At 57.1% G+C, this 23,348-nt stretch overlaps 3 protein-coding genes across 8 annotated transcripts; 1 reads left to right on the forward strand and 2 right to left on the reverse strand.

Annotated features, from left to right (window-relative positions):
- Positions 1 to 413: 413 nt before the first annotated feature.
- UBE2M (ubiquitin conjugating enzyme E2 M) lies at positions 414 to 3,132 on the reverse strand. The gene is made up of 6 exons (XM_032847714.1): positions 2,974 to 3,132; positions 1,728 to 1,822; positions 1,552 to 1,590; positions 1,340 to 1,443; positions 1,014 to 1,077; positions 414 to 927 (listed from the first exon to the last, which is right to left on the reverse strand). Exons 1-6 carry the CDS (start codon positions 3,080 to 3,082, stop codon positions 787 to 789), a joined length of 552 nt encoding a protein of 183 aa, XP_032703605.1. The 5' UTR covers positions 3,083 to 3,132; the 3' UTR covers positions 414 to 786.
- Positions 3,133 to 3,845: 713 nt separating this feature from the next.
- Positions 3,846 to 21,605, forward strand: LOC116861148 (tigger transposable element-derived protein 1-like). Of its 2 annotated transcripts, none has more exons than XM_032847653.1 (2): positions 3,846 to 4,032; positions 19,283 to 21,605. In XM_032847653.1, exon 2 carries the CDS (start codon positions 19,381 to 19,383, stop codon positions 21,262 to 21,264), a length of 1,884 nt encoding a protein of 627 aa, XP_032703544.1. In that variant the 5' UTR covers positions 3,846 to 4,032; positions 19,283 to 19,380; the 3' UTR covers positions 21,265 to 21,605. The 2 variants fall into 2 exon arrangements, with proteins under 2 accessions (XP_032703544.1, XP_032703543.1); XM_032847652.1 differs by lacking the exon at positions 3,846 to 4,032 and adding an exon at positions 16,606 to 16,723.
- MZF1 (myeloid zinc finger 1) lies at positions 6,203 to 14,671 on the reverse strand. Of its 5 annotated transcripts, none has more exons than XM_032847632.1 (6): positions 14,566 to 14,671; positions 12,444 to 12,879; positions 11,822 to 12,005; positions 11,082 to 11,152; positions 10,847 to 10,967; positions 6,203 to 9,333 (listed from the first exon to the last, which is right to left on the reverse strand). In XM_032847632.1, the coding sequence occupies exons 2-6, from the start codon at positions 12,837 to 12,839 to the stop codon at positions 7,895 to 7,897; spliced, it is 2,211 nt and encodes a 736-aa protein (XP_032703523.1). In that variant the 5' UTR covers positions 12,840 to 12,879; positions 14,566 to 14,671; the 3' UTR covers positions 6,203 to 7,894. The 5 variants fall into 5 exon arrangements, with proteins under 5 accessions (XP_032703523.1, XP_032703521.1, XP_032703524.1 ...); XM_032847630.1 differs by having other exon boundaries at positions 14,225 to 14,671; XM_032847633.1 differs by having other exon boundaries at positions 14,604 to 14,644.
- Positions 21,606 to 23,348: the final 1,743 nt, after the last annotated feature.

Below are 23,348 nucleotides of genomic sequence, written 5' to 3' on the forward strand. Positions count from 1 at the left end.
ACCACCGAACCCACTAGAGGGCCCAGCTCATCCGACGGACACCGTTTCCCTAATGTTTCTGGATCTCAGGCACCTGGTAGCACCAGGGAGGGTTCTTGGTGGGCCCAATCGGCGCAGGAGGGGGGCAGAGCTGGAGATGGCACGGACTTTCTTCTATACTGCCTTACCAAGCACGAAGTGAGTGGTTACTGGTTCTGCCCCTCGCTGGTCACACACTGGGATTCATCCCACACAGCCTGAGGCTTGGGATGTTGTCCCCCATTACCCCCCAGGCTGTTTCAGGCACTGGGGAGCTTGCTGAAGGATGCCCCAGTACCACTTGTAACCACACATCTCCCACCACTCTTGCTGCAAGAGCTCTGGTGGACATCACCTGCCCCTCCCACCCCCACAGAAGGAAGAGGCAGAGGCCATGCAGTAACATTCCCCTTTAATAGCCTGGTGGGACCTCCAGTGGTGGAGGGGTGGAGTGCCCCAGCCCCAGCCACCCAGTCCCCTTAGCCACCCACCCCAGAGCCCAGAGTGGGGGGCTGGACAGCACCCAGCTGGGGGCTAGACAAGCCAATTCATTTCCCATCGCTGAGCGGGTCGGGGTAGGCAGCGCCGACCTTAATCACATGGTGGTTAAAAAATAATAACTAGGAGCGGGTGGCAGGGAGGGGAGGCAAGGCCAGGGCATGGGATTCCCCCACCGGCCACCCCATGCCCCCCACCTGTGGCCCCCAATAAATATTTGCAGGGGACGCCGGGGCTGGTGGCCCTGGCAGGGGTGGGTGTGCGCCAACCCTATTTCAGGCAGCGCTCGAAGTAGGTGGAGCCGATATAGCCACCTCGCATGGAGCGCTGCACATTCTGCTCAAACAGCCGCCGGTTGTTCTGCAGGACCTCGGCGGCCTCCTTGTTCAGTGGGTCTTCGGGGTTGGGCTCCTGTGGCCGGTATGGGTGGGGGTCAACAGGCCCTAAGAGCAGAGAGGGCCAACCTTCCCCAGCCTCACCCACCCACCCTTACTCACCAAGAAGAGATACTGCAGGCCATAAATTATGGAGTTTATCGTAAGGACTGGCTTCCAGTCCTCTCTGTGGACAGAGAATCAGGGTCAGGGGCTGGTGAGTGGATTGCCAACCACAGAGCATGCTGGGACTGAACCGGTCAGGCCCAGGGCACAGGATGGTGCAGATGTGAGAGGCTAGGAGGAAAGCACACAGCAGGATAGGCCAGGGAGAAGGCTAAGGTCGAGACTTAAGGAAGAAAATGTGGAGATGAAAAGATAGAAAACCACAAACCACAAGAGGGAGGGAAGGGACAGAGACCCGTGCAGTCTAAAGTCAGGGCCCTCACCTGAGGATGTTGAGGCAGACATTGCCCTCGAGGTCAATGTTGGGATGATAGACCATCGTCTCACACTTCACCTTGGGGGGATCATGTGGGTAACCCTGGCCCACCTGGCTCCAAGAAGAGAGAGAAGATAGAGAGGCACCCTAGCAGTGCCTGGCTGGGGCAAGCCTCAGCTGTTGCCTCTATCCCTCTATCCCTGTGCACCCGGGACTCACCTTAAAACTGAACACAAACTTTCCACTCTTGTAGAAGCCCTGTGAGGAGAAAGAGAAAAAGTCTTAGGACACCATCCTGCAGGGCCTGGCACATAAACCAGGTCTCTTAATTCCAGGTGTTCCCCCCTCCCAGCACCCTGGCCCATGCCTGGGAGTCCAGCTGAATGTGCCCTTACCTCATCAGGACAGATAACCAGCTTGAAGTTGAGGAGATCGTCTGGATCTGAGAAGCTGATGTCACACGTCTTGGGCAGGTTCAGCTCGTTTATGTCTGGGTTTGCAAAGCAGAGAAGCAGAACAAGGAGAGGGAGAGAGGAGAGCACTCAGAGCAGGTGCAGGTGCTGGCATAGCACCCAGGCCTCCTCTACGATCCTCAAGGCTCTGTCCTGGCTGTGCCCCATAGCCCCAATCCTCTCCCTGCTCTTTCTGCTTCCTAGTCTCCAGGCAGACTCTTCTAGGTCCATAGCACGCCTCAAACATGCATTTTCAACTGTGGCTAACTGTATCTCCTGGTCCAGGGTAAGTTCCAACTCTTTTGAATCCATAGCCTGAAGTCTTAGCACCCAACATCTGGGTACCCAGCTCCAAATGCCCCCATCCCTGTGTGGCCCCCAAGAGCCTCCAACTACCCCAAACACCAGGATCCTCAGCCATACCTCCATTTTCTAGTGGACAATGCTGGTCCCCTCCTGCCCACCCAAACTCAAGGACCCTGCCCCCCATCATCTCCTCACCAGTCCTGTCCCCACTGATCCTCCTCTTCTCTGGTTGTCACCCTAAATTCAGGGATCCATCCGACCCTCAGACACATGAATTCCCCTTCCTGTACCCCTCTAAGCAGCCTCTAAGATTCCCAGCACCTCCAGCATAATACTCTAAAAATGCAATCCTACTCCCATCTCCAATCCCTGGCACACACTGTTCTTCCTTCCTCCACGTGTCACCCCAAACTCCAACTTGCCATGTGACCCCCCCCAGACCCACAAATCGCAGTGCCCAAAACTGATTACACTCTATCTCACTTTCAGAGTCCCCAAGACCCCAACATACTTCACTAAATCCTCTCCGATTCCTATCCCCAGTCCTCAGTCTCCCATCCAATCTCCTCTGCCTATCACCCATGTTCCTGTCTGACCCCCAGACTCTGTGGAGTCTCCAGCTTCCTGCACGAAGCTGCCTAACTCTCCGATTCTCGGTCACTAATGGAAGGCGTCCGGCTTTCTGGGTATCCTAAGTGCCCCACATTCGGCCCCTATCTTTGACCCCCCTCCCCCGTGACTGCATTACTCCTGATCTTCCATCACACCGACACCCACCCTAACCTCCGACCCCCGGTGACTGCATTAACCAACTCCTGACTCCTACATCACCTCACTCCAGCCGCTGACCTCCGACCCCCACTCCCATCCTCCGACCCCCTACCCTTCTGGATCCGCAGCTGCGCAGCCGACGCCTTCTTGCTGCTGCCCTTGGTGCCGCCCGCCGACTCCTCCTCCTTCTTCTGCTGCTTCAGCGAGAACAGCTTGATCATCCTGCCGCCGCCGCCGCTGCCGCCGCTGCGGGGCCCGGGACCCCGGCCACCCGGCCCCCTGCCGCCGCCCGCGCCGCCTCCGCCACTCGAACCCGCCTTCGCGGCCTCCTCCGCTGCTGCCGCCGCCCGCCCGGCCTGCCGCGCCGCTCCGCGCCCACCGCGCGGCCCGCGTCGGCTCCCGTAGTCCGGCTCCGACCTGGCCCGGCGCCTCGGGCTCGCTCGGCGGCGCTCGGGCCGACTCGGCTGTTCTCGGGCCTACTCGGCCCCGCCCCCACCCGGCCGCTCCCTCCTCCCCCTCGCCCGCTTAGGTCCCCTGAGGCTCAGCTGCGTCCGCGCCGCCTGTTTACTCGCTACCACCGCGAGGGGGTGCGGCTCGAGGGGAAGGAGGAGGCGGCGGCCGCGGTGGCGGCTGCTGTGTACTGGAAGAGGCTCGGTTTCCGCGGCAGCAGCAGCTTCGGCGCGGAGGTCCGCAACGGCCTCGGGCGCCCCACCGCTTCGGATATTTCCGCCGCTTGCCCACTTCGGCTCTTCTCGCCCGGCCTGCTCTGTGCGCCTGCGCAGCCGCCGCCGCTGCCACCGCTGCCGCGACCGCCGCCCAGCGTTGCTCTGCGATAGGTCTTGATATTCGGACTTGTTCGGCTGGGCTCGGGTATTTCCGTTCGCGCAGGCCGTCCCGCGGTCATTTCCGGGGACGCTCGCGGGTCCACGCACGGGCGGTGCCGCCGCCATCTTTAAGTAGGGCAGATGCGGTCTCTCGGCTCGCAGTCCGCTTGTGCAGAGTGCGGCGTGGGTGGGTCCTACGAGGCCTTGCCCTAGGAGATCATAGTGGCAGGGTGATCACGGCGGGCCGGAGGCCGGGCGAGGCCATAGGCTTTGCCCAAAGAGGGCGGGGTCGGGCGCCCTCGGTGTCTCATCGCAAACGCCACGCACGCGCGGAGATTCTGGCTGAGGTAAACTAGCAAATAAAACGTGTTTCGTGCTAGAGTGGTAAGCACTTCGGGGGTTGACACGCGTGGACACTGGCTAGGACGTGGGGCGGGGGCCCTCTCGGAGCCGGGCCCGAGTTCCCGCGGAGACATCCTGCGACCTTCCGCCGCCCGTGCGGCCAGCCTCCGCTCCAATCACACCCCGCGCAGTGGGCCTCGGAGGGCGGGAGGAAGCGGAGCGGGCCGGCGCGGGGACTTCCGGCGGTCGCTGCGGAAGCCGTCGGGCGGGTGAGCTGCGCGGCCTGGGGCCGGTTGGGTGGGTGGGAGCTCCTGGCCAGAGCTGCGCCGTGTGCGGCCCGCGCTGCGCGTCCCCTTCGGTCTCGGAGGCGACCTGTCGTCATCGCCCAGAGCCCTGGGGAAGTAGTCTTGGCTGTCCTGTCAGGCAGGGGTGCTCCCGGGCTCCTCTCGGCTTCGCCTCAGGGGAGTCGCCCTGACGCCCGCTCCCCGCCAGCGCCTCCTCAGACCCGACCTGGTGTCCGTCTCGGCCCCTATCATCACCTCCACCTTTTCGGGTCTTGGGCTGGCCCCAGCCTCCTTCCTTAGAGTTCCCGCCTTGTGGGTTTTCGGGTACCGTGGACGTCCCCGGGCTCCTCGGACTGCTCCCTCTTTAGGCCCTTCGCTTCTCAGTACCACCATCCCAGACACCCCTTTTGTGCCTCTGGTTGTCCCGTTATCCTGGCCTCACATTCCCAGCATCCTTTCTTGGCTCGAGGTGCCAGGACGAGAACGAGGACTCAGAAACAGCCAACAGCCTAAGTTTGGGGCTGACATTGCAATCATCCCAGTGTTCTTAGGCTCCAGACATGGCTGGTCATGGGACTCGGGTGGCCCCTCCAGACTGCCATCTTCCTCTTCCTCTATCCCTTCCTGTTCTTCTCAGCCACTCTGGTTTTCCTGCCCTTGTACGGGCCATCGCCAGGGGAGGGTTGATGACCATTCAGTTTGCAGCCAAAGTCTCAAGGGTGTTGCCTGTGGGTCAGCCTAAACCATGTGTCTATCCTCAGCCCCGTTTCTGAGGCTATCAGTTGAAGGCCCATCTGAGGATAGGGTATTGGTTCCTTGGAGAGGTGGTGCTTGCTGCACTAGTCAAAGCTAGACTCTTGTGGTCTCTGACCTCATGGCTTTCCCACCATCAGTGGGGGAAGACTTAGCCATGCAAGAAAATGCAGAGCCATGGGGCCTGGGCCAGGGAGGAGGGGATGGCTGAGCTGAGACAGGGTTTTGGGTTGGAAGTGGTGCACCTGTGTTTTCCTTGTTACTCTCATGGTACAGGTGTTGAGCGGTGAGAGTGCCGTACCCCTTGGGTCTGCATCCTCTTGGGACACAGCATAGGGCTCTGCATATCAAAGTTCCAGAGGGAAGCTGGGACTGGCACCTGGAGGAATTGGGCAGCATATGACAGGTGCAGAGTGAGGGTGCCAGTGCACCTGGTGCGTCAGCGTAGCCTCTGGGACCTGTCACTGAGAAGCAAGGGTCTGTTTTGGAAACGAGTGGCAGGAGTGGGCAGGGAAGGGAGGCTGAGTGCTGTGGGCCTCCAGGCTGGAGATGGAGGGCTGGGATCAGAGCAGTGCTGGGGGGTTGGAGAGAATTGGACAGATTTGGGAAGCTTGGGGTTGGGGGTAAGAATAACTGGATGGATGTGGCATGGGGAGGGTGTGCTTGGGAGCAAATTGTATGGGCTCAGGTACAGATGATCCAGGGACAGGCTGGTTGGGCGCTGTTGCAGCTTCCCCAGGTGACCAGTTGTCTTAGGGGTTCCTCTCCTGCCTTCCTCCTATGGTTCTGGCCGAATGAGGCCAAGTGGTTATTCTGTCCAAGCCCTCAGCCCTGCTGATAGTATGGTAGCATTTGGGTTCACAACCCACAGCCTGGCTTGCAGGGCTGACCCCAGCCAACTGCAGAAATGACCCTTCATGGGGGACTCTCCCATCACTTCATGTTTCTTTCTTAGAGGACTGGCTCAGCAGGCGAGTCTGTGGACTTATGACTTTGGGCACTGGGCCCTGGCCTGTTGTCGCCATGCCTTTCACGTGTGTTATAATTTTTCCTGTGTGTAATTTCAGGTTCTTAGTCATACGTGTGCAGATTTCTCTTCATGTTCTTCAAACACCAAGATGATCAAAACACAAGAGTAAGCTTTCTTGTCCTCTTTGTTTCTGAGTATAAAATTCACACAGGACTTGAAAAAATCCATGTTACAGGATTTATAAAGTTCGGCAATACTCAACCTCACAGCACTAGCTACCTCAGTATTTGTGCGCCTTCCTTAATCTGACTCCTAGCCTCCACCTAGGGACCCAGTGACTGCTTTCTACCCCTCTGATTAGTATATCCCAGGTCATGGTCCTTAAGAGTTCTGTTTGTGGTTAGGAGGACAGAAGTATTGGCCTAGGGCCCAGGTGGCCTCCCCCCACCTCCCAACGGTGCCACATGGAAGTACCCCTACATGGGGAGTTGTTGACTTTGCCAGATGTAGATGCCAGAGTGGCCCTGGTCCTGGCTGGGGGTAGGTCAGGGGGGCGGTGGAGAGGGGTGGAGTGGGGGAGGGAAAGAGGTAGGGAACACACCTTCTTTGGGATGGCTACTAGAAGCTTCTGGCTGAGGCTGGCTTCTTTCCCTGATTTCAGGACCCCAGTCTTGTAGCAAAGTCCAGCTGTATCCCTGGAAGAAGCTTAGACACATGAGCCTCAAAAGGTTGTTCTTAGAACCCCTCAGGCCAAGGGCAGGCTGATACCTGCCCAGAGTGGGGTATATGTCCCCAGCCAGATCCTGATGCATGAAGATCTTTCCTTTGGCACTGCTTCTCATTCCGCTTTTGGCCCCCAGGGTACCCACTGGTTGGGGTTGGGGGGCGCACTAGGTCAAGAGTCTGCACAATTTGGATGGAAGGGAAAGATAATTAGGGCAAGAAGCAATGGCATGTGAAAAGTCCAGAGGGTTCGAGATGCCAGCCCAGTGTACAAGCCACCGAACCTGCACTGGCAGCATCCGCACTTTTATGTAAGCTGCTGACAGCTGTGATTCCTGTGACTTGCTGCTGAACACATTCTTCATAGGGACCACCACCCAGTGTTGGGGAGCCCTTGGGGGTTGCACACCTGGCCAGGGTTGGTGGCAGCTGTGGCCCACAGAATGTGGATGATCACTAGGGGGATAGAGAACTGGCCTGGGGCCTCCAGTGGACTTTGATTTCTGGACAGGCTGGGGTATCCTAAGGGGAACCTAACCTCAGCATCTGCTGGTAGTTAACATGCATGAAAAAAATCTAGATTTCTAGATAAAACCTTCTAGCTTTTATGCCTAAGAAATAGCTTCCTAAGGTTAAAGTTTTATAGACACATCCCTAGCTCTGGCCTTCTGGGCACCAGTTTGCTACTTGTACTGCCCTTGATGATCTTGGCTGGTAGGGGAAAACTGGGCCAGTCTCACCTGGCAGTTGGCTTGGCCCATGGTTGTGCGGGTTGAAGCTGTCATGGCAAACAGTACAGGAGCCACAGTACAAGGTGGCATCCGTAGCCCTTGGGAGAGGCTGCTAGGAGTCTATGGCTCTCAGAGACTGCATGGTTGCCGAAGTGGTAGATGGTGGGGGGAAGAGGGACCTGTACAGGTCGGGAGGCACTGAGTGTGTAGATTTCCAGACCCACGGTCCATCTACTGTTTATTGAGCTCCTACTGGGCGCCAGGTCCTGAGTGGGCCCGTCTGTACCCAGACTTGATCAGAGGCCTCACAGCAACCCTGTGAGGTTAGTGTTCAGAGCGAAGACCCTCCTCTGTAACCAAAGGCCAGAAGCGGAGACGCAGAGAAGAAGGGGTACGGTGAGTGCCGTTACTCCGCACTGTGGATGCGCTGGTGCTGGATGAGCTTAGTGCTCTGGTGGAAGCGGCGGCCGCAATCCTGGCAGGCAAAGGGCTTCTCCCGCCGGTGGGTGCGCAGGTGCTGTGTGAGCGTGGGCCGCTGGCGGAAGGCCTTGCCGCACTCCGGGCACGCGTAGGGCCGCTCGCCTGTGTGGATGCGCCGGTGCTGCGTGAGGTTGGCGTGCTGCCGGAAGCTCTGGCCGCAGTCAGGGCAAACGAAGGGCCGCTCCCCGGTATGGATCCGCTGGTGCTCGGTGAGCCGTGACACTTGCGTGAAGCCCAGGCCACACTCACTGCAGTGGTAGGGTTTCTCCCCGGTGTGCGTCCGCTGGTGGCGCGTGAGCTTCAGACGCTGGCTGAAGCGCTGGCCACACTCCGGGCAGGCGAAGGGCTTCTCGCCCGTGTGCACGCGCAGGTGTTGCGTGAGCGTGGGCCGCTGGCGGAAGGCCTTGCCACACTCAGCGCAGGCGAAGGGCCGCTCGCCGGTGTGGATGCGCCGGTGCTGCGTGAGGTTGGAGCGCTGGCGGAAGCTCTGGCCGCACTCGGCACAGGCAAAGGGCCGCTCTCCACTGTGGACTCGCCGGTGCTGCAGCAACACGGAGCGGCGGCCGAAACGCTCCCCACACTCCACGCAGCCAAAGGATTTGTCGCTCGTGTGCACCGCCTGGTGTTCCAGGAGCATGGCTCGCCGCGCGAAGCTCTCACGGCACTCGCTGCAGGGGAAGGGGCCTGGGGGCTCCGGGGCACCGGGAGACGTGGGGGGCGCAGCGCCCGGGCCAGGGGGGTCGCCATGGATGCGCTGGTGCTGCAGCAGGTTGGAGCGCTGCCGGAAGCTCTGGCCGCACTCTGCGCAGTGGAAGGGCTGCTCGCCCGTGTGCACTCGCCGGTGCTCCTCCAGGCGCGCGCTGCGCACGAAGCCCTGACCACAGTCGCCGCACACAAATGGCCACTCCTCAGTGTGTGTGAGTTGATGACGCAGAAGGTGTGAGCTTCTGCTGAAGCTTCGGCCACACTCGCTGCACACGAATGGTCGCTCTCCTGTGTGTATCTTCTGGTGCCTCAGTAGGTTGCTGCGCTGGCTGAATACCTTCCCACACACGTCGCAGCGGCCACCCCGCCCCACCCCGGGGCATGTGCTGGGGCGACCCCGTCCCTGGCCTTCGGTCCTGGGTGTAGGCCAGCGGCCAGTGGCCAGTATGGGGCCCAGGAGCTGGTGAGGACCCTCGTTCGTGGGGTTCTGCTCACCTCCGGGGCCACTGGGGAGCACAAGTGCATGTGAGAAGCCACTTTCATGGGAGGGCGACCGGAGTTGGTCTGTGAGGCTGGCCATGCCGAGGTCCCACGGGATGTGGAGGTGGGGGCTCACAGTGCCTGGGCCAGCAGAGACACTGTCCATGTGGAGGGCAGACCCTGCATTGCACAACGGGATCCACTCAGTCATACCAAGAGAGCTGTGCCTGGACCCATTCCAGCCCATGGTAAATAGGGTGAACTAGAGGGACCTGAAACTAGCCAGTGAGGCAGAACCTAGTATGAGGAAGATTTAGAAGACGGGGACAAGCTTTCCAGGCCTGACTTAAGTTTGCAAAAGTTGCCTTTCTGGAAGGGCTACAGGACACATATGGGACAGGTGGCCTTGCAATAGTGATGATGGTTTCTACAAATACACTCAAGTGGGTGGGTCTGAGGGAGGCTGGAAGTGGAGCCAACACGAGAGAAATGGAGATCAGAGGGGACAGGCGGCAACACTTTGGTCTGACGTGCCTTGCTTGAGAAAAAAAAAATCAATCTGATTCTGAAGAAGACTCGAAAAGTTTGGGATTAGAGGTACCAGGTAGCTCTGGCCATGGAGGTGAAGGGGCGAGGCCACCAAGCATGCTGGGGAGGCTGTTCAGAACTACTACATGGACCAGCCCTGGACACTCTCAGCACAGAATTCTGAGCAGATAGCGGGCATTGATGTAGCTTTGATTCCTGGATCTCTTCTCTCATTTTGGCAAAAGGCTGGGTTGAGGCTGTGAGACCACACTGAGGAAGCAGTATAGCCAACAGCCAAGGAATACACGTTCCAGAAACAAGGGAACAAAACAGTGGAGGGAAAGGAAATCAGAGAAGTAATTCAAGCCAGTTTCCCACAATTGAGAGGGATAGATTTCAAACCGAAAGGGCTTACCCACAAAGATGATGAAAAAGCTTTGAAACTGAATTAGTAAAAAGAATTCTTCATGTAGCCCAACTAGCCTAATATAGAATGTTAGGTAAGTGTTTTAAGAGATATAGCATCTCAGAACTTTTTATCTTTTTATCACGGTTTATCAAGAACTTTTTATCACGGTTCCCAGGAAGGTCCACCAGAACAAGGGAGTAAACCAAGGAAGAGGAGCAGTCCAGGAAACAAGGAAGAAGAGGCAGAGAGACTGGACGATGGCCGACTGAGAGCAGATAGCTGAGGTGGACAGCAGGGGCTTCTGGCCTCCTCTGCACCATCCACACCCTGTGTCAAGGTCCCTCTGCCCACCCACTGTCTACTAAGCTGCTGTCATTGGCAGATCCAGACCCTCCCTCCCCTGCTACCCAGTTAGTGGGGGCAAACCCAGACTCTGTGGGCCATCTAGGATGCCAGGGATGGGAGAGGTTGGGGGTATGGGGAATACAGGCCCTGCTCTCAGGTTTTACTGTGGTGGGAAGCAGCAGCTGGAGGGAACCTGAACTCAGCAGAGAGCTTGATGGAAACTCCCAACAGCCTACTCCATGCCAGGGGAGAGCACAGAAGGTTATATGCTGCAAGAAACAGTCCACGGAATGGAGGAGCTTGAACATGTTGGACTGAGAGGGCAACCTGAGCAGGGCCAGGAGTGGGATAGGTGAAATGTGGTGCTGCCCATGCAGAGGGCCCAGCCCCACCATGCCCAGTCTCACTCACCTGGAAGGAAGATGCCTCCAGCTTCCTCTTGCCACAGGACCCCAGGATGCTCCCTCCATGAAGGCCCCTCAAGTCCAGTTTCGCTGTGAGGAGAGGCCTGGTCCAGCACTATTTCACAGCCCTGAAACCACAGTGGTCACTGCTCATCTATGCCCAGCTAGGCTAAGGAAGGGACCCACCTGATCCCCACCCACTGAGGCTCCCCAGACAGGGAGGATGGCCTGTATGGGCTCACCTGGGTCTCTTCAGGCAGGAGAGAGGAGGTGGCCTCCTGGGGATTGGCTAGAGGCCCAGAATCCAGAAGCTCTGTAGAGGAAAGTTGGGGTCAGGTGGCCCAAGGGTGTCCCCACCCCACTGCCCTCTTCTGTGGTATGCCAGATGTTGGAATCCAGACTGGGGGCTGGAGTAAGGCAGAACCCCCTGGAAGGCCACAGGAGAAGCTCTAGCAGGATGAGACAGGCTCAGGACACAGACCCCTGCATGAGCCCTGGGCAGGATGGCCAGCGAGGGTGGATAGGAGCACTGTACTAGGGTCCACACAGGAATGAGGGAGAGTGTGGGTGGCCAGCTCTGGTACAGACCTGGAAGAAGTAATACAGAGAGGGGCTGCCTCCCAGCATTCTGGGGTCCTCCCTCAGCCACTCCCACCTATATTCAAGCCTGCCACCTCCTCCTCAGAGACCAGCTATTGTTTCCCAATGGGTCTCCTTGGGAGTGCACCCCACATTCCTCCCCACCCCAGAACCCCAACAGCCTACTTCATGTCAGGGGAGAGCACAGAAACATAGCTGTGGCAGTCAGATTTGGCATGAGAGGAGCAGTGATGTCCACTGGCTAGGCAGGATGGGGGTGGGGTGGGGGACACCAGTGCATATGAATAGTTCCAGCCAGCAGGTGACCTTTAGGCTGTTGAGGCCAGGCTCCCCTGGTCTACTCCATCAGGCTTTGGGCCATGCATGCCTTGCCCACCCTCACCTGGGTCATCTGTAACCGTGGGCTCCTCTTTCATCCGAAGGCCCAATGGTAACTCCTGCGTAGCTTCAGATGGTGTCCTAGGCCCATGTTCTGGAGTCTGAGGCTTGGTTTGAAGGAGGGGCTGGAAGTTGGAGGGCTCCATCTTCTCTGATAGCACCTCCTGACCTTGCATTTGGACTGTGACCTGGGAAGGTGCCCCTGGCCATTAGGGACCCATGCGGAGAGTTTAGCTGGGCACAAGCAGTGGGTTCATAGGCATCTACCTCATCAAAGGACCCCAGGTCCTGACCTACTAGGCTCTCCAAGGACCTACATTCCCCCAGCACTGAGTCAGGGGTAAAGGAACCACCTGCAGTTGCTCTCCTGTTGCTTACACTTGCGAATGCTCAGTGGTCTCCCTCTCTCCACCCTGCATCCCCTCCCATGTCCATGACTCCAGGCGATGTAGTGATGGGCCAGTGAGGCTGGCCCTGGAAGCCTGTCTACTCCCATACAAGGTCTGCTGCAAGTGACTACTTCAAACCACAAGGAACAGGTGTTTGGTTGAGCATGGCACCTGCTAGGGGGAGGCACAGCTGGATACTGTTCCAGCCTGGATCCTGGCTCAGGGCCACTGACTCACCCATCTCCGGGGGCCTCCTGGCTCCTGGCGTAGCCCCTCGACTAGGGCAGCTGCCTCCTCAGGGCTGCCTGGCCGCTGTCCCTCCACACGGGCCTGGATCTCGGGGGGCAGTGCGCACAGGAACTGCTCCAGCACCAGCAGCTCCAGCATCTGCTCCTTGGAGTGCACCTCGGGCTGCAGCCACTGGCGGCACAGCTCCCGGAGTTGGGCCAGGGCCTCTTGGGGACCCAGTGCCTCCTCATAGTGGAAGTGTCGAAAACGCTGGCGTGCAGCCTCTGGGCCGGGATCCCATGGGGCAGCCTCACCCTCCTCCTCAGAGTCCTCCAGCTTCACCATGACAGGCCCCTCATCTTCCAGGGCTGTGTGACCTGGGGAGCCTAGTGCTGCGGGCCTCATTGGAAAGACTGGGCTGGGGCTCCGAGGATAATGTCTTTCCCTAGGAGAGGAAGAGGGTGAGGCTACTGCGAGGACAAACAGTGGCAGTAAATGCTTATTGAGCGACTACTGTATGCTTCGTTGTTCCATCTTCAGACCTGTACTGAGTGGAAGGCAGATAAGAAAACTGAGGCACAGAGAGGTGGTCACATGCCAGGCACCTGTGTCTCTGGTCTTTAGCTGGGACTTACACACAGTCTGGCATTCCCCTGTTCCAAACACAGGGTGCTTCTTAGGGATATGAAGGCATCCCCCCCACCCCCCGGACCCAAATCCTGCCCTTCTACATGCACCATGCCATCCCTGATGTGCGGATCTCCCACTGCCAAGTAAATGACATCTGCAGTATTTACCACATGGCCATAAGAAACACTCCAGCCCCCCTCCCCCTACACCACCCAGAACACCACCCCATCATTGCACCACCCACTCTCCCATCTAGTCTCTCTGACCATTCTCTTCTCAGCTTGGTTCCACAGGGCAGCCTTTCCCACTCCCACACATGGGCAAGGTCAACTCTGTGGCCACACTTCCAGGCAGCATCCCCCTCTCCCTCCATTCGGTCCCATCCTCTGAACCGGCCCAAGTTATCACACCATGTAATGCCCCACCATTACTTCAGCTCCCTGATTTAGTCAGGGTTAGGAGGTGATGGGATCTTAACAGGGGGCCCACAAAGGCCCCAAGATAACTGGACCAGATGCCTGCAAGCAAGATCGGAGATTCTTATCTTGCCTATTTGCTACATAACCTTGGCTAGTTTCTGTGAACCTCAGTTTCCCCATCTTTACCGTCCCCCGTAAGTGGGGCTGTCCCCCCTTCCCTCGCCATTGCTGCTCCCTTTGCAGCTGGGAGTAATGTGCGGGCTTTGTGAAGAAATCTGAGTTTATTAAGTGAGTAGATTCGACTTCCAGGGCCGCCGGATCCCGTGGGTCAAAATTCCGATCCTCAAGGTTCCAGGCCAACCTGCAACCCTGGGAGAAAGTTGGACCATTTTTAAGCCAGCCAGCCAGCTAGCCAGCCAGCCACTGCGAAGCTTCCTGAACTACGTCTACCAGAAATCCTGGAAGGCAACCTCCACTTTAGAGAGCCGCCCGCCTTCCCCCTCCCCCAGCTGGTTTAGTGCCACCATGGCAACCAGGGGGGCGGGGCTCCGAGACCTAGTCGCCGTGGCAGTGCGCTGCGATTGAAGAGCATCGCGCGACAGCGCCCGGCTCGCCGGAGAAGGAGCGCCTAGACGTCTGCTCCGCGCTCCGGGTCCCGCCGGGCAGCCGGAATCCGAGAGTCCGCGGCCTCCGCCCGGATCCCCGCCCCAGCCTCCCTCGGTGAGAGGTCCCCGCCCTCACCTCCACGCTTGGCGGGCCGCTCCGCGCTCGCAAGTAGGCGCACTCGCCGACTTCCCCCTCCCCGGCCGGACTCTGTCTCCCAGAATGCTCCACACATCAGCCCGAGTGCCACCTTGCTCTTCCCCCACGCTCGCCTCCTTTCCCACCCTCCTCCCGTTCCCCGGGGTAGCGTTGTTCGCAACGACCAGATCACACGCCTGGCAGCCTCTTCCCTCGCTCGCCCCCTCAGATCCAGGCGTCCATGCCCCGTCTACTTGCGCGAGCTTCTCAGGCGGCTACGGACAGCAGCACCGTCTTCCCAACCGCGCATGCCCCCTACCACGTTTTCCTCAGTTCTTTACGGGCCTTCCAGGGATTAGCAGGGGTCTGCACCAATCACCGCTCTCACTAGGACGCCGTCAGCCCACGTCTCCATGGCAACCGTTCGCCGGTAAAGGGGGCGCCTCCTGCAGCGCCCAGCCCGACTGTAAATGGCGAAGAGGCTCGGCCCGGTGCTTTCTGGGAAGTGTAGTCGGCTGGGCCTTTGCGCCCGGGAGCGGGGGGCGGGGCTAGGTCGCGCCAAGGTAACCGGGTGGGGACCCGGAGGGCATCTGAGAGGCGCAGGGGGGAGGTGGGGTGGGGTGGGGCTGGGGGTACCGCCTGGGGTAGGAAAGCCCGGCTAGAGGATGAGGAGAGGTGAGGAGAGGCTGACACAAAGACTTAGGGGCGGGAGAGGCCCAGAACCTGCAGGGCTCAGGAGCAGAGAAAGCTGGGAGGAGAGACAGTGAAAGGAACTGAACAGATCCAGGGAACAAGACCCTGAGAGGAAAGAAAGTCAACAGAGAGGGGTTTCTACTCTCAGGGACCTAGAGAATGAGATAAGAAGCCAGAGGATCCGAGAGTCAGGCCGGGTGGACAGGATGTCCGAGAAGTTAGCAAGGCAGAGGGTCAGGAAGGGATCCATCTGGAAGGAGAGTCACAAAGACAAGACATGCAGCTATCGAGATTCAAGGGACGGGTGTACACAGGCAAGGGGAGAGAAAGGACAGGCATTTGAGAGACAGCAAAGATGGGTGGAGAGTTTTCGAAGACCTAGAGAAGGGGGACAGCAAGGAGGGAGCTGGAGGGTTAGGGTTAGGAGGTAGACTTTTAGGAAAACTCACCTGAACTGAACAGTAGTGTAAGGGCCTACTTAGCGAGAGCAATTCCATCTCGGATTAAATAGTCATTTTTTTTGTTTATGCAGTAACATATGGTCGATCAGTCCCTGATAACAGAGCCCAAATACAAGGGCGGATCAGGTCAGGTGGAGGTAACAGAGCCCGAATGCAAGGATTGAGTTGGGCCAGGTGGAGACATCCAATCACTATCTCCCTAAAGAATGTGGGCCCTGCCTTTTGGGTGCCAATTCTGACCAAGGTGATAGGCTAGTTCAAATAGCTACTATAGGGTGAATTGTAATTCAATTGGCCACCTGTGTGTGACCTAGCAGGACTGTGCAGCTTTCTCTGTGTGTTACAATCTCATGGGCCACCTGTGTGTGGCCAGGCTCAACCATATGGCCTTTGCTCTATAAAGGTTAGTCTATGAGGCTCTGTAAGAGGCAGCCCCAACTGGCCGGTTTGATTCTGTGTGCTTGGCGTGAAATAAAGCTTTGCTTGACCTTCACTTTGTATCAGTCTCACTCCTTTGATCACATACCCTATCAGTAGGACCAAAAAAAAAAAAAAAAAAAAAGGTGATTGGGAGCCCTCTCTGTGTTTCCTAGCATTGTCTACCAAGCCAGCTTGGGCTCATCTCCCTAAATGAAGGAATTCTTTCCCTCTGAAGTACCTTTTGATCGGAATCCAGGCCGCACATGCTTGGGGTTAGAGTTGTATCAGTTAGAGTTGAGCGGGAACTGAGACACCCGGGCCCGCGACCCCAAGTGCTCCTCATTTCTTTCACCCTTCTTGTTCTTTCTCATCCTCCTGGAACCGCCTGTGCTACCCTGCGAGTTCCCTCCTCCAGGTAAATAACTCTTCGATGCGCACTCACTGAGTTTATTTTTAAGTTGACAGTCTGAGCGGAATAAATTCTCCAGGATGGGGGACAAACCGAGAAAAGAGAAAGAAAAAAGAGAAAACAGAGCCGGAAATGGAAGGAAGTAGGGAGGATGTTGGAAAGACACAGAAAGTCGGGGGAGGGAAAAATTAGAGAGAAATGAGGCAGAAAGCCAGCTTCCGGCAGAGGCAGCTTCTGCTGCCCCCCGGCTGGCCTCTAGGCGCAGCGTCCTCTTCTCTGAACTACATTTCCCTGCGGGCCTGGGAGCGTCTGGCGCAGGGTTCTGCGCGCCGTCAGGGGCGGGCCTCACGCGGACTCCTCCAATCCTGGCAGTCCCTGGCAATCTAACGCCTCCGCCGAGAACATGGAGGTTGAGCTCTGCTGTCTCAGGAAAGGGGTCCTGTAAGGCAGGACACAGGGAGGAGTCGCATCCCCAGCGGACCAGCTGAAGCAGCTGGCCCACGTCGCTGTCCGGAGGTGAGGGCGGTCGGCTGCGCGGGGACTGGGGCGCCGTTTCTCTTGGTCCCCAGCGGTGGGAAGAGAGCGGAGAGAGGCCTTGACACTTTCAGTCCAGGACGAGCGCGGGGTGGGGGCCAATCGACGCTTCCGGCAGCCCCGAGGCTCTATGGGAATTGTAGTCTCATGGGGACAAACCCTGTCTCCCACCCAGACGTCCGGCCGTGAGCCTCCCCGGGCAGCGTGCAGCGCGCTTGGAGACTTCCTCTCGAGCGTGGGAGGGAGGGAACGGATGAATGAACATACGGATGAATTAATTTATTTTATTTTATTTTTTTTAAAGATTTTATTTATTTATTTGACAGAGAGAGAGAGATCACAAGGAGGCAGAGAGGCAGGCAGAGAGAGAGAGGAGGAAGCGGGCTCCCTGCTGAGCAGAGATCCCGATGCGGGGCTCGATCGGAGGACCCTGAGATCATGACCTGAGCAGAAGGCAGAGGCTTTAACCCACTGAGCCACCCAGGCGCCCCCGGGTGAATTAATTTACAATCGTGGGTGAGCAGAGGAAGGTGTGGATGTTGGAGGAAGAACAGAGGCTCGTGAGGGGTTCAGAATTCGGGGACGGCTTCCAGACAAGAGGAGCCTTTCCCATGCCCACCCACCTTTCCCTGCCTCCCAGGCTCGAGGGTCCTGGGCCTGTGCCACCTTGTTTCAAGCATGCGCCGCCCACGAGTCCCTGAAAGAATTGATGTGATACGGACAGGTGCCATAGGCGCTGTGAAAACAAACCTTCACTCATTTGTTCATGCTTTCACAGGCGCGCCTTCAAAAAAATTTTTTTTCTTTAACTGATCAGGTGCTACTTTCACGTGGCTCATAATGCAGTAGGGACAAGATGAAAACTGTCTCCCACAGCTGTACTTTATAATTAATAATAACGTACTTGAAGTTTAATAATTTCATCATCAAGCGCCTACTGGATGCACTATTCCTGGGCCTGGGGACACAAGAGAGCTCAGCCGACACAGTTCCTGCCCTCAGGCAGCATGTGACAGATGTATAATAAAATGTATGTAGGGAGGGCCTTTTTGATTAGGTTACATTTGAGCAGAGATTTGTAGGAGAGGGAACAAGCCATGCAGATAACAGGGAAGAGCCTGAGCCCTGGGCTGAAGGAAACAGGAGCACCCTTAGTCTGCCCCAAGGATGTGGGTAGTAGTGAGCCACGTAAAGGAGGAGGCTTTGAAGTGCTTGAGGAATCTGGTGAGGATTGTGGCTTTTACTCAGAAATGGGAGAGCTCTGAGCAGAGCGGGGACAGGATCTTAGTGCTTACTGAATCTTCGTGGCTGCTGTGTGGAGAACCACCTTCCTCCTCTATCCCCAGATGTTCTCTGGGGTGGCACGAATTATATTGGTTTCCTCCTGCATTAGTTTTCTATGACTGCTGTAACCTATTACTGAAAAAAGAGTGGTTTAAAATAACACAAATGTGGGGCGCCTAGGTGGCTCAGTGGGTTAAAGCCTCTGCCTTCGTCTCCGGTCATGATCCCGGGGTCCTGGAATCAAGCCCTGCATCAGGCTCTCTGCTCAGCAGGGAACCTGCTACCCCCCCCCCCGCCCCCCCGTCTGCCTCTCTGCCTACTTGTGATCTCTGTCTGTCAAACAAATAAATAAAATAATAATAATAATAATAATAATAAATAATAAAATAACACAAATGTATTATCTTGGGGTCTTGGAGGTCGGAAATCTGAGTTGGGTCTCAGTGGACTAAAATCAAGTTATCAGCAGGGCTGTTTCCTTCTGGAGGCTCTAGGCTTTAGTGGTCACATTGCTGCTTTCTGAGTGAAATCTTTTGCCTCCTCTTGCAAGGAGCCCTCTGATTACATTTAGGGTCCATTTGAATAAGCCAGGATAATCACCTGATTTCAAGATTATTGACTTAATCACACTCACAGTGTCTCTTTTGCCATATTAGGTAATTTTTAAATAAGATTTTATTTATTTATTTGGCAGAGTTCACGGGGGTGGGGAGCAGGCTCCCTGCTGAGCAGAGAGCCTGATGTGGGGCTCAATCCCATAAGAGATCATGACCTGAGCTGAAGGCAGAGGCTTAACCCACTGTGCCACCCAGGTGCCCCACCATATTAGGTAATTTATTCATAGGGATTAGTACTTGGACATCTTAAGGAGCCATTATTCAGCCCCACACTGATGTTTGATGTCTTTGGGTGGGAAACATGGAAATGGGTAGCTTGTTTGCTCATTGGTGTGTGGGAAGTGGGTTTCTAGACTGTCTCGGGGTTGCAGGAGGTTTGCTGGGGGAAGAGAGCAAAGTCTCCTAGCGGACTTTTCTTGATCTCATAAGCTAAAACTAAGTGACAGGCTCCTCTAGATGCAAAGAATGGTTGGAATTGAGTGTGCAGTGTTTTCAGCAGTAGGAAAAGAAGGGATTGGGCACGCCTCTGAGGCAGTGGTCAGCAGGGCTGGGTGCTCTTTGTCAGAACATGGGAGGGCCAGCTGGTGGTTGGCACTTCCATGTACTTACACATTAATGCCCATGTGTCCTTGTCTTACAGGCAGAGGCAGGTATGGCAGGAAAGGCCAAGGGGCTGCCATCGTGGGCACACTGGTAGCTACTGTGGATAGGCACTGGGGAGAGACCTCATCAAGGTGCATGGCCCAGAGAGGCAGAATGAAGACAACTCCCCAGCTGCAAGTGTCGGGGAAGGCATCCCTCGGTGGGATTGGCCTCCGCCACACTGCCAAGCGGGACCGAAAGTCCATCACCTTGCATGTGAAATTAGAGGTGCTTCGGAGGTTTGAGGAAGGCGAGAAGCTGACTCAGATTGCCCGGGCCCTAGGGCTGGCCACTTCTACTGTTGCCTCGATCCGTGTCAACAAGGACAAGATACGGGCCAATTCTCAGGCAGCCACACCGGTAAGTGCCACACAGCTGACCCGCTGCCGGGGTGTGGTGATGGGCCATATGGAACGCTTGCTGAGCCTCTGGATCGAGGAGCAAAAGCGGCAGAACCTGCCTGTCAGCACGCTGCTCATCCAGGACAAGGCCCGACGGCTCTTTATGCAGCTGCAGCACGAGCAGGGTAATGGCACTCGGGCTGAGACCTTTGGGGCCAGTAATGGCTGGTTTGCCCGATTCAAGGCTCGCCACAATGTGCTTTTGACAGATGAGCCATCTGTGGCTGACACCCAGGCTGCTGCCCACTACCCCCCAGTGCTGCGCACCATTCTAGAGGAGGGCTGCTACTCACCACGCCAGGTGTTCAATGTGGATGAGACTGGCCTATTCTGGAAGCGGCTCCCAGAGCGCATGCTGTTGGCCCTGGAAGGGGCAGCTGGGCCTGGCCTCAAGGCCTCTAAGGACCACCTGACCCTGCTGCTTGGTGGCAATGCAGCTGGTGATTTCAAGCTGAAGCCGCTGCTGGTGTACCCCTCGGAGAACCCGCGTGCCCTCAAGGGCTGCTCCAAGGCTAGCCTTCCGGTGGTCTGGCGCTCTAACCGCAATGACTGGCTGACACCCAGCATCTTCCAGGAGTGGTTTACTAGTTGCTTCTGCCCTGCTGTGGAGAGCTACTGTGCCAGCCACGGCCTCCCACACCGTGCCCTGTTGGTCTTGGACGGTGCACCCTGCCACTCTGCTCACCTGGGTGGCCTCTCACCCCATGTGCGAGTTGAGTTCCTGCCCAAGAACACATCAGCCCTGATTCAGCCCATGAACCAGGGTATCATTGCCACATTCAAGGTGTATTACCTGCGCTGTATGCTTAGCCAGCTGGTCCAGGAGACGTTTGGTGAAGACCGACCGTCCGTGCGGGAGTTCTGGTGCAGCTATACTGTTGTGACTGCTGTGGACAATATAGCTAGAGCCTGGGCAGAGTTGCAGCCTGCCACCATGAACAGTGCCTGGAGGAAGCTCTGGCCCGAGTGTGTGCCTCCTGGCGCTCCCGAGCCGGACACTGTGCCTCAGCTCCGCCGCAGCATTGTCGCACTAGCCAGCCACGTGGGCCTTGGAGATGCAGCCGAGGCCGATGTTGCTAACCTCTTGCAGGCCCATGGGGAGCCCCCACCCCATGGCCTCCCCCAGGATTCAGAAGATGGTGGGGACATTTGTGGCTCTGGGTTGCCGTGGCAGGAAGGGAAAGGCTCAGTGTCCGGAAAACGAGAGCCGGATTTCACAGAAGCTGTAGTGGGTGTGGGGACTGAAGATGCTGATGTGGGTGCTCTGAGCCCTGAGTACCTGGGCCAGGCCCTGTCACACTTTGCTGCTGGTTTACGGGTCCTCCTGGAGAATGATCCAAACCGGGAACGCAGCCTCCGGGTGTCTCGGGAGGTCCACTGTGCCCTTGCCCACCTCCGGGAGCTGCACCGGGAAAAGAGGCGACAGGCCCAGGCAGGTGCATCCTCAGGAGGGCCCATGGCAGTGGCACCAAGGGATTTGGCAGGAAACCTGCCCTTGCCCCAAGTGGGGCCCACAGAGGGTGAGGAGGTGGCTAAGGGCACAGGTCATGAAGGTCAGACCTCTGGTTGTCCTGTATGATTTGGGGCTTGGGCTTAACCTCACATGATCTCTAACGATGTTTTGTTTCTGGAGGTCAGATACTGCTACTTCTTCCCCAGGTTTCTCATAGCTCATGTTGTATTCTTTGTGTAGTGACACCAGGCTTGGGGAACAGAAGGGTGGTGTTCTCCGATTGGCAGTTGAACTGCAGGGCCCAGGGAGTGCCCACTCATGACAGTGACACATCCTGTAGTATGGTCTTTGCCCAGCACAGCCTGCCAGGGCAGCTTTGTCAGGGGCCAGAACTGAGACCTGCCTCTCCCATTTTCCAAACCTGACTTCTTACTCCCTACACCATTGTGACCCTTCCTTGCCAACTGGAATTGGCAAGTACAATGGGTTTCCTGCTCTCAACATGACCTTTTGTCACTTTACATGCCATCTTCATGGCCTCTGTTGACCTGGGTCTCTGGTACCTTCCCTGTGCCTGAGCACTTTGATTCTCTGTGGATTTTGTTACTGGGGATCACTTCCTTTTTTGGAGATGTTTTCCTCTCTGAGTTTCTGTGCTATAGTTGTCTTGGCTTCCCTCTAGCCTTTGAGGTTGAGCCTTTTGTGACTGTGATGGTCTCCCAGTTCTGGTGCTCTTTGGAAAATACTATCCACTCCTCTAAGAGCTGGATCACCTCAGGGTTAATTCCTAGTGCACTGGCTGCAGCCCAGCCTCTCCCTGAGCCAGCTCCTCTCCCTGAGCTAGACCCTGAGCTCTGATTCTGATGGATATACTCCCACCCCAGTCGTATTATCTCCCCTAATTCCAGTTTGTTTTCCTGTTCCCCAAACTGTAACAACCAGCATCATGGGGTGTCCACCTGACTGCAGAAATACCACTTGGGTCACCAAAACGGATAGTCAGCAAGGGAAGGTCTTGTGCTCCAGCTGGATGAGCCACAGGTGATGGGATAGGGATGTCTGGGCTTTTGGACTCCTTTCAACACAAGTGCACGTGTACGTGAACACATGCACATATACACACACAGACACGCTAAGAAATAAAAATGGGAGAAAGGATTCCCATTACTTCTGTCCCAGCTAACACCACACTGATGGGCTTGCTGTCAACATATCCCTGGGGCTGGGGGCCAGGGAGGGTTTGAAGGGCCAGCCTCACTGGGAGAAAGGTCAGATGAGGCCCCGTGCTTGCTTTCCTGGGGAGAATGGTAAGAGGGATGACAGAGAAGGGAAGCTTTTCTTAGGATTCTGGTGACAGACTGGATACATTGCGCAATTTATGAGCACTTGTAACGCGCCAGGTGTTGAGACCAGGGTGAGTGAGACTGACTTCAGGAGCTGCTAGTCCAGAGGTTGTTACATTCTATGTGACAAGGCTGTGACAGGCGACTCAAGGAAGGACCCCCCACCTAGCCAGGCACGGAGGACTGGACGTAATAGGCAGGCTTTCTGGGGAGTGTTGTCTCAGCCTTTAGGGACCTTGCTGACAGTCAGGAAACCCGTCATTTCACAATGCCACACGGTACAGAGGGGCTTGACAGAGGCAGCCCGGTGTGGTGGGGTGGCTGGTGAGAGCCCAAGGACCCGGAGGAAGGAGTATCCTAGTGGAGGCTGAAGGGAGCAGGTGACCAGGTGGGAGTCCGAGGCGGAATCTGGCTGGGCGGAAGTGTAGTTAGGGGACCGACGCCTGAGGTCGTGCCGGCGTGGTGATGGGCGGTCTGGCCCCAGGGCTTGTTTCTCCAGGCGCCTGGCCCGAGAGCCAGGGTTGCCTTCAACCAGCAACCGTTCCCAGGCCCCTGAGCGTTTCAGGGAGGTCCTGGTGGTGGATCATGGCAGCCTGGCGTCTCCTGGGAGATGCCGGGTCTCAGCCCGACAGGCTGGTTCTCTGGCTCGCTGGGGACATTGGCCAGAGAATCTCGCCCCAGAGACGGTCTTGGACGCTTTTCACCTCAGGCGTGGACCGTTTCCATAGACACGCAGAAGCAACAGGGATACCGTTCCCTCCCCTCCGCGTGCTCGTGTGGCGTCGAGTGGGGGCGGGGGTCGCCAGCGGGCGGAAGGGCACAGGCGCCAGAAGCAGTCATTGGCGGGACTGGGCACTCCCGGTTCCC

The sequence above is a fragment of the Lontra canadensis genome, unplaced genomic scaffold, assembly GCF_010015895.1.
Source record: "Lontra canadensis isolate GAN:19392208 unplaced genomic scaffold, GSC_riverotter_1.0 scaffold191, whole genome shotgun sequence".
NCBI lineage: Eukaryota > Metazoa > Chordata > Mammalia > Carnivora > Mustelidae > Lontra > Lontra canadensis.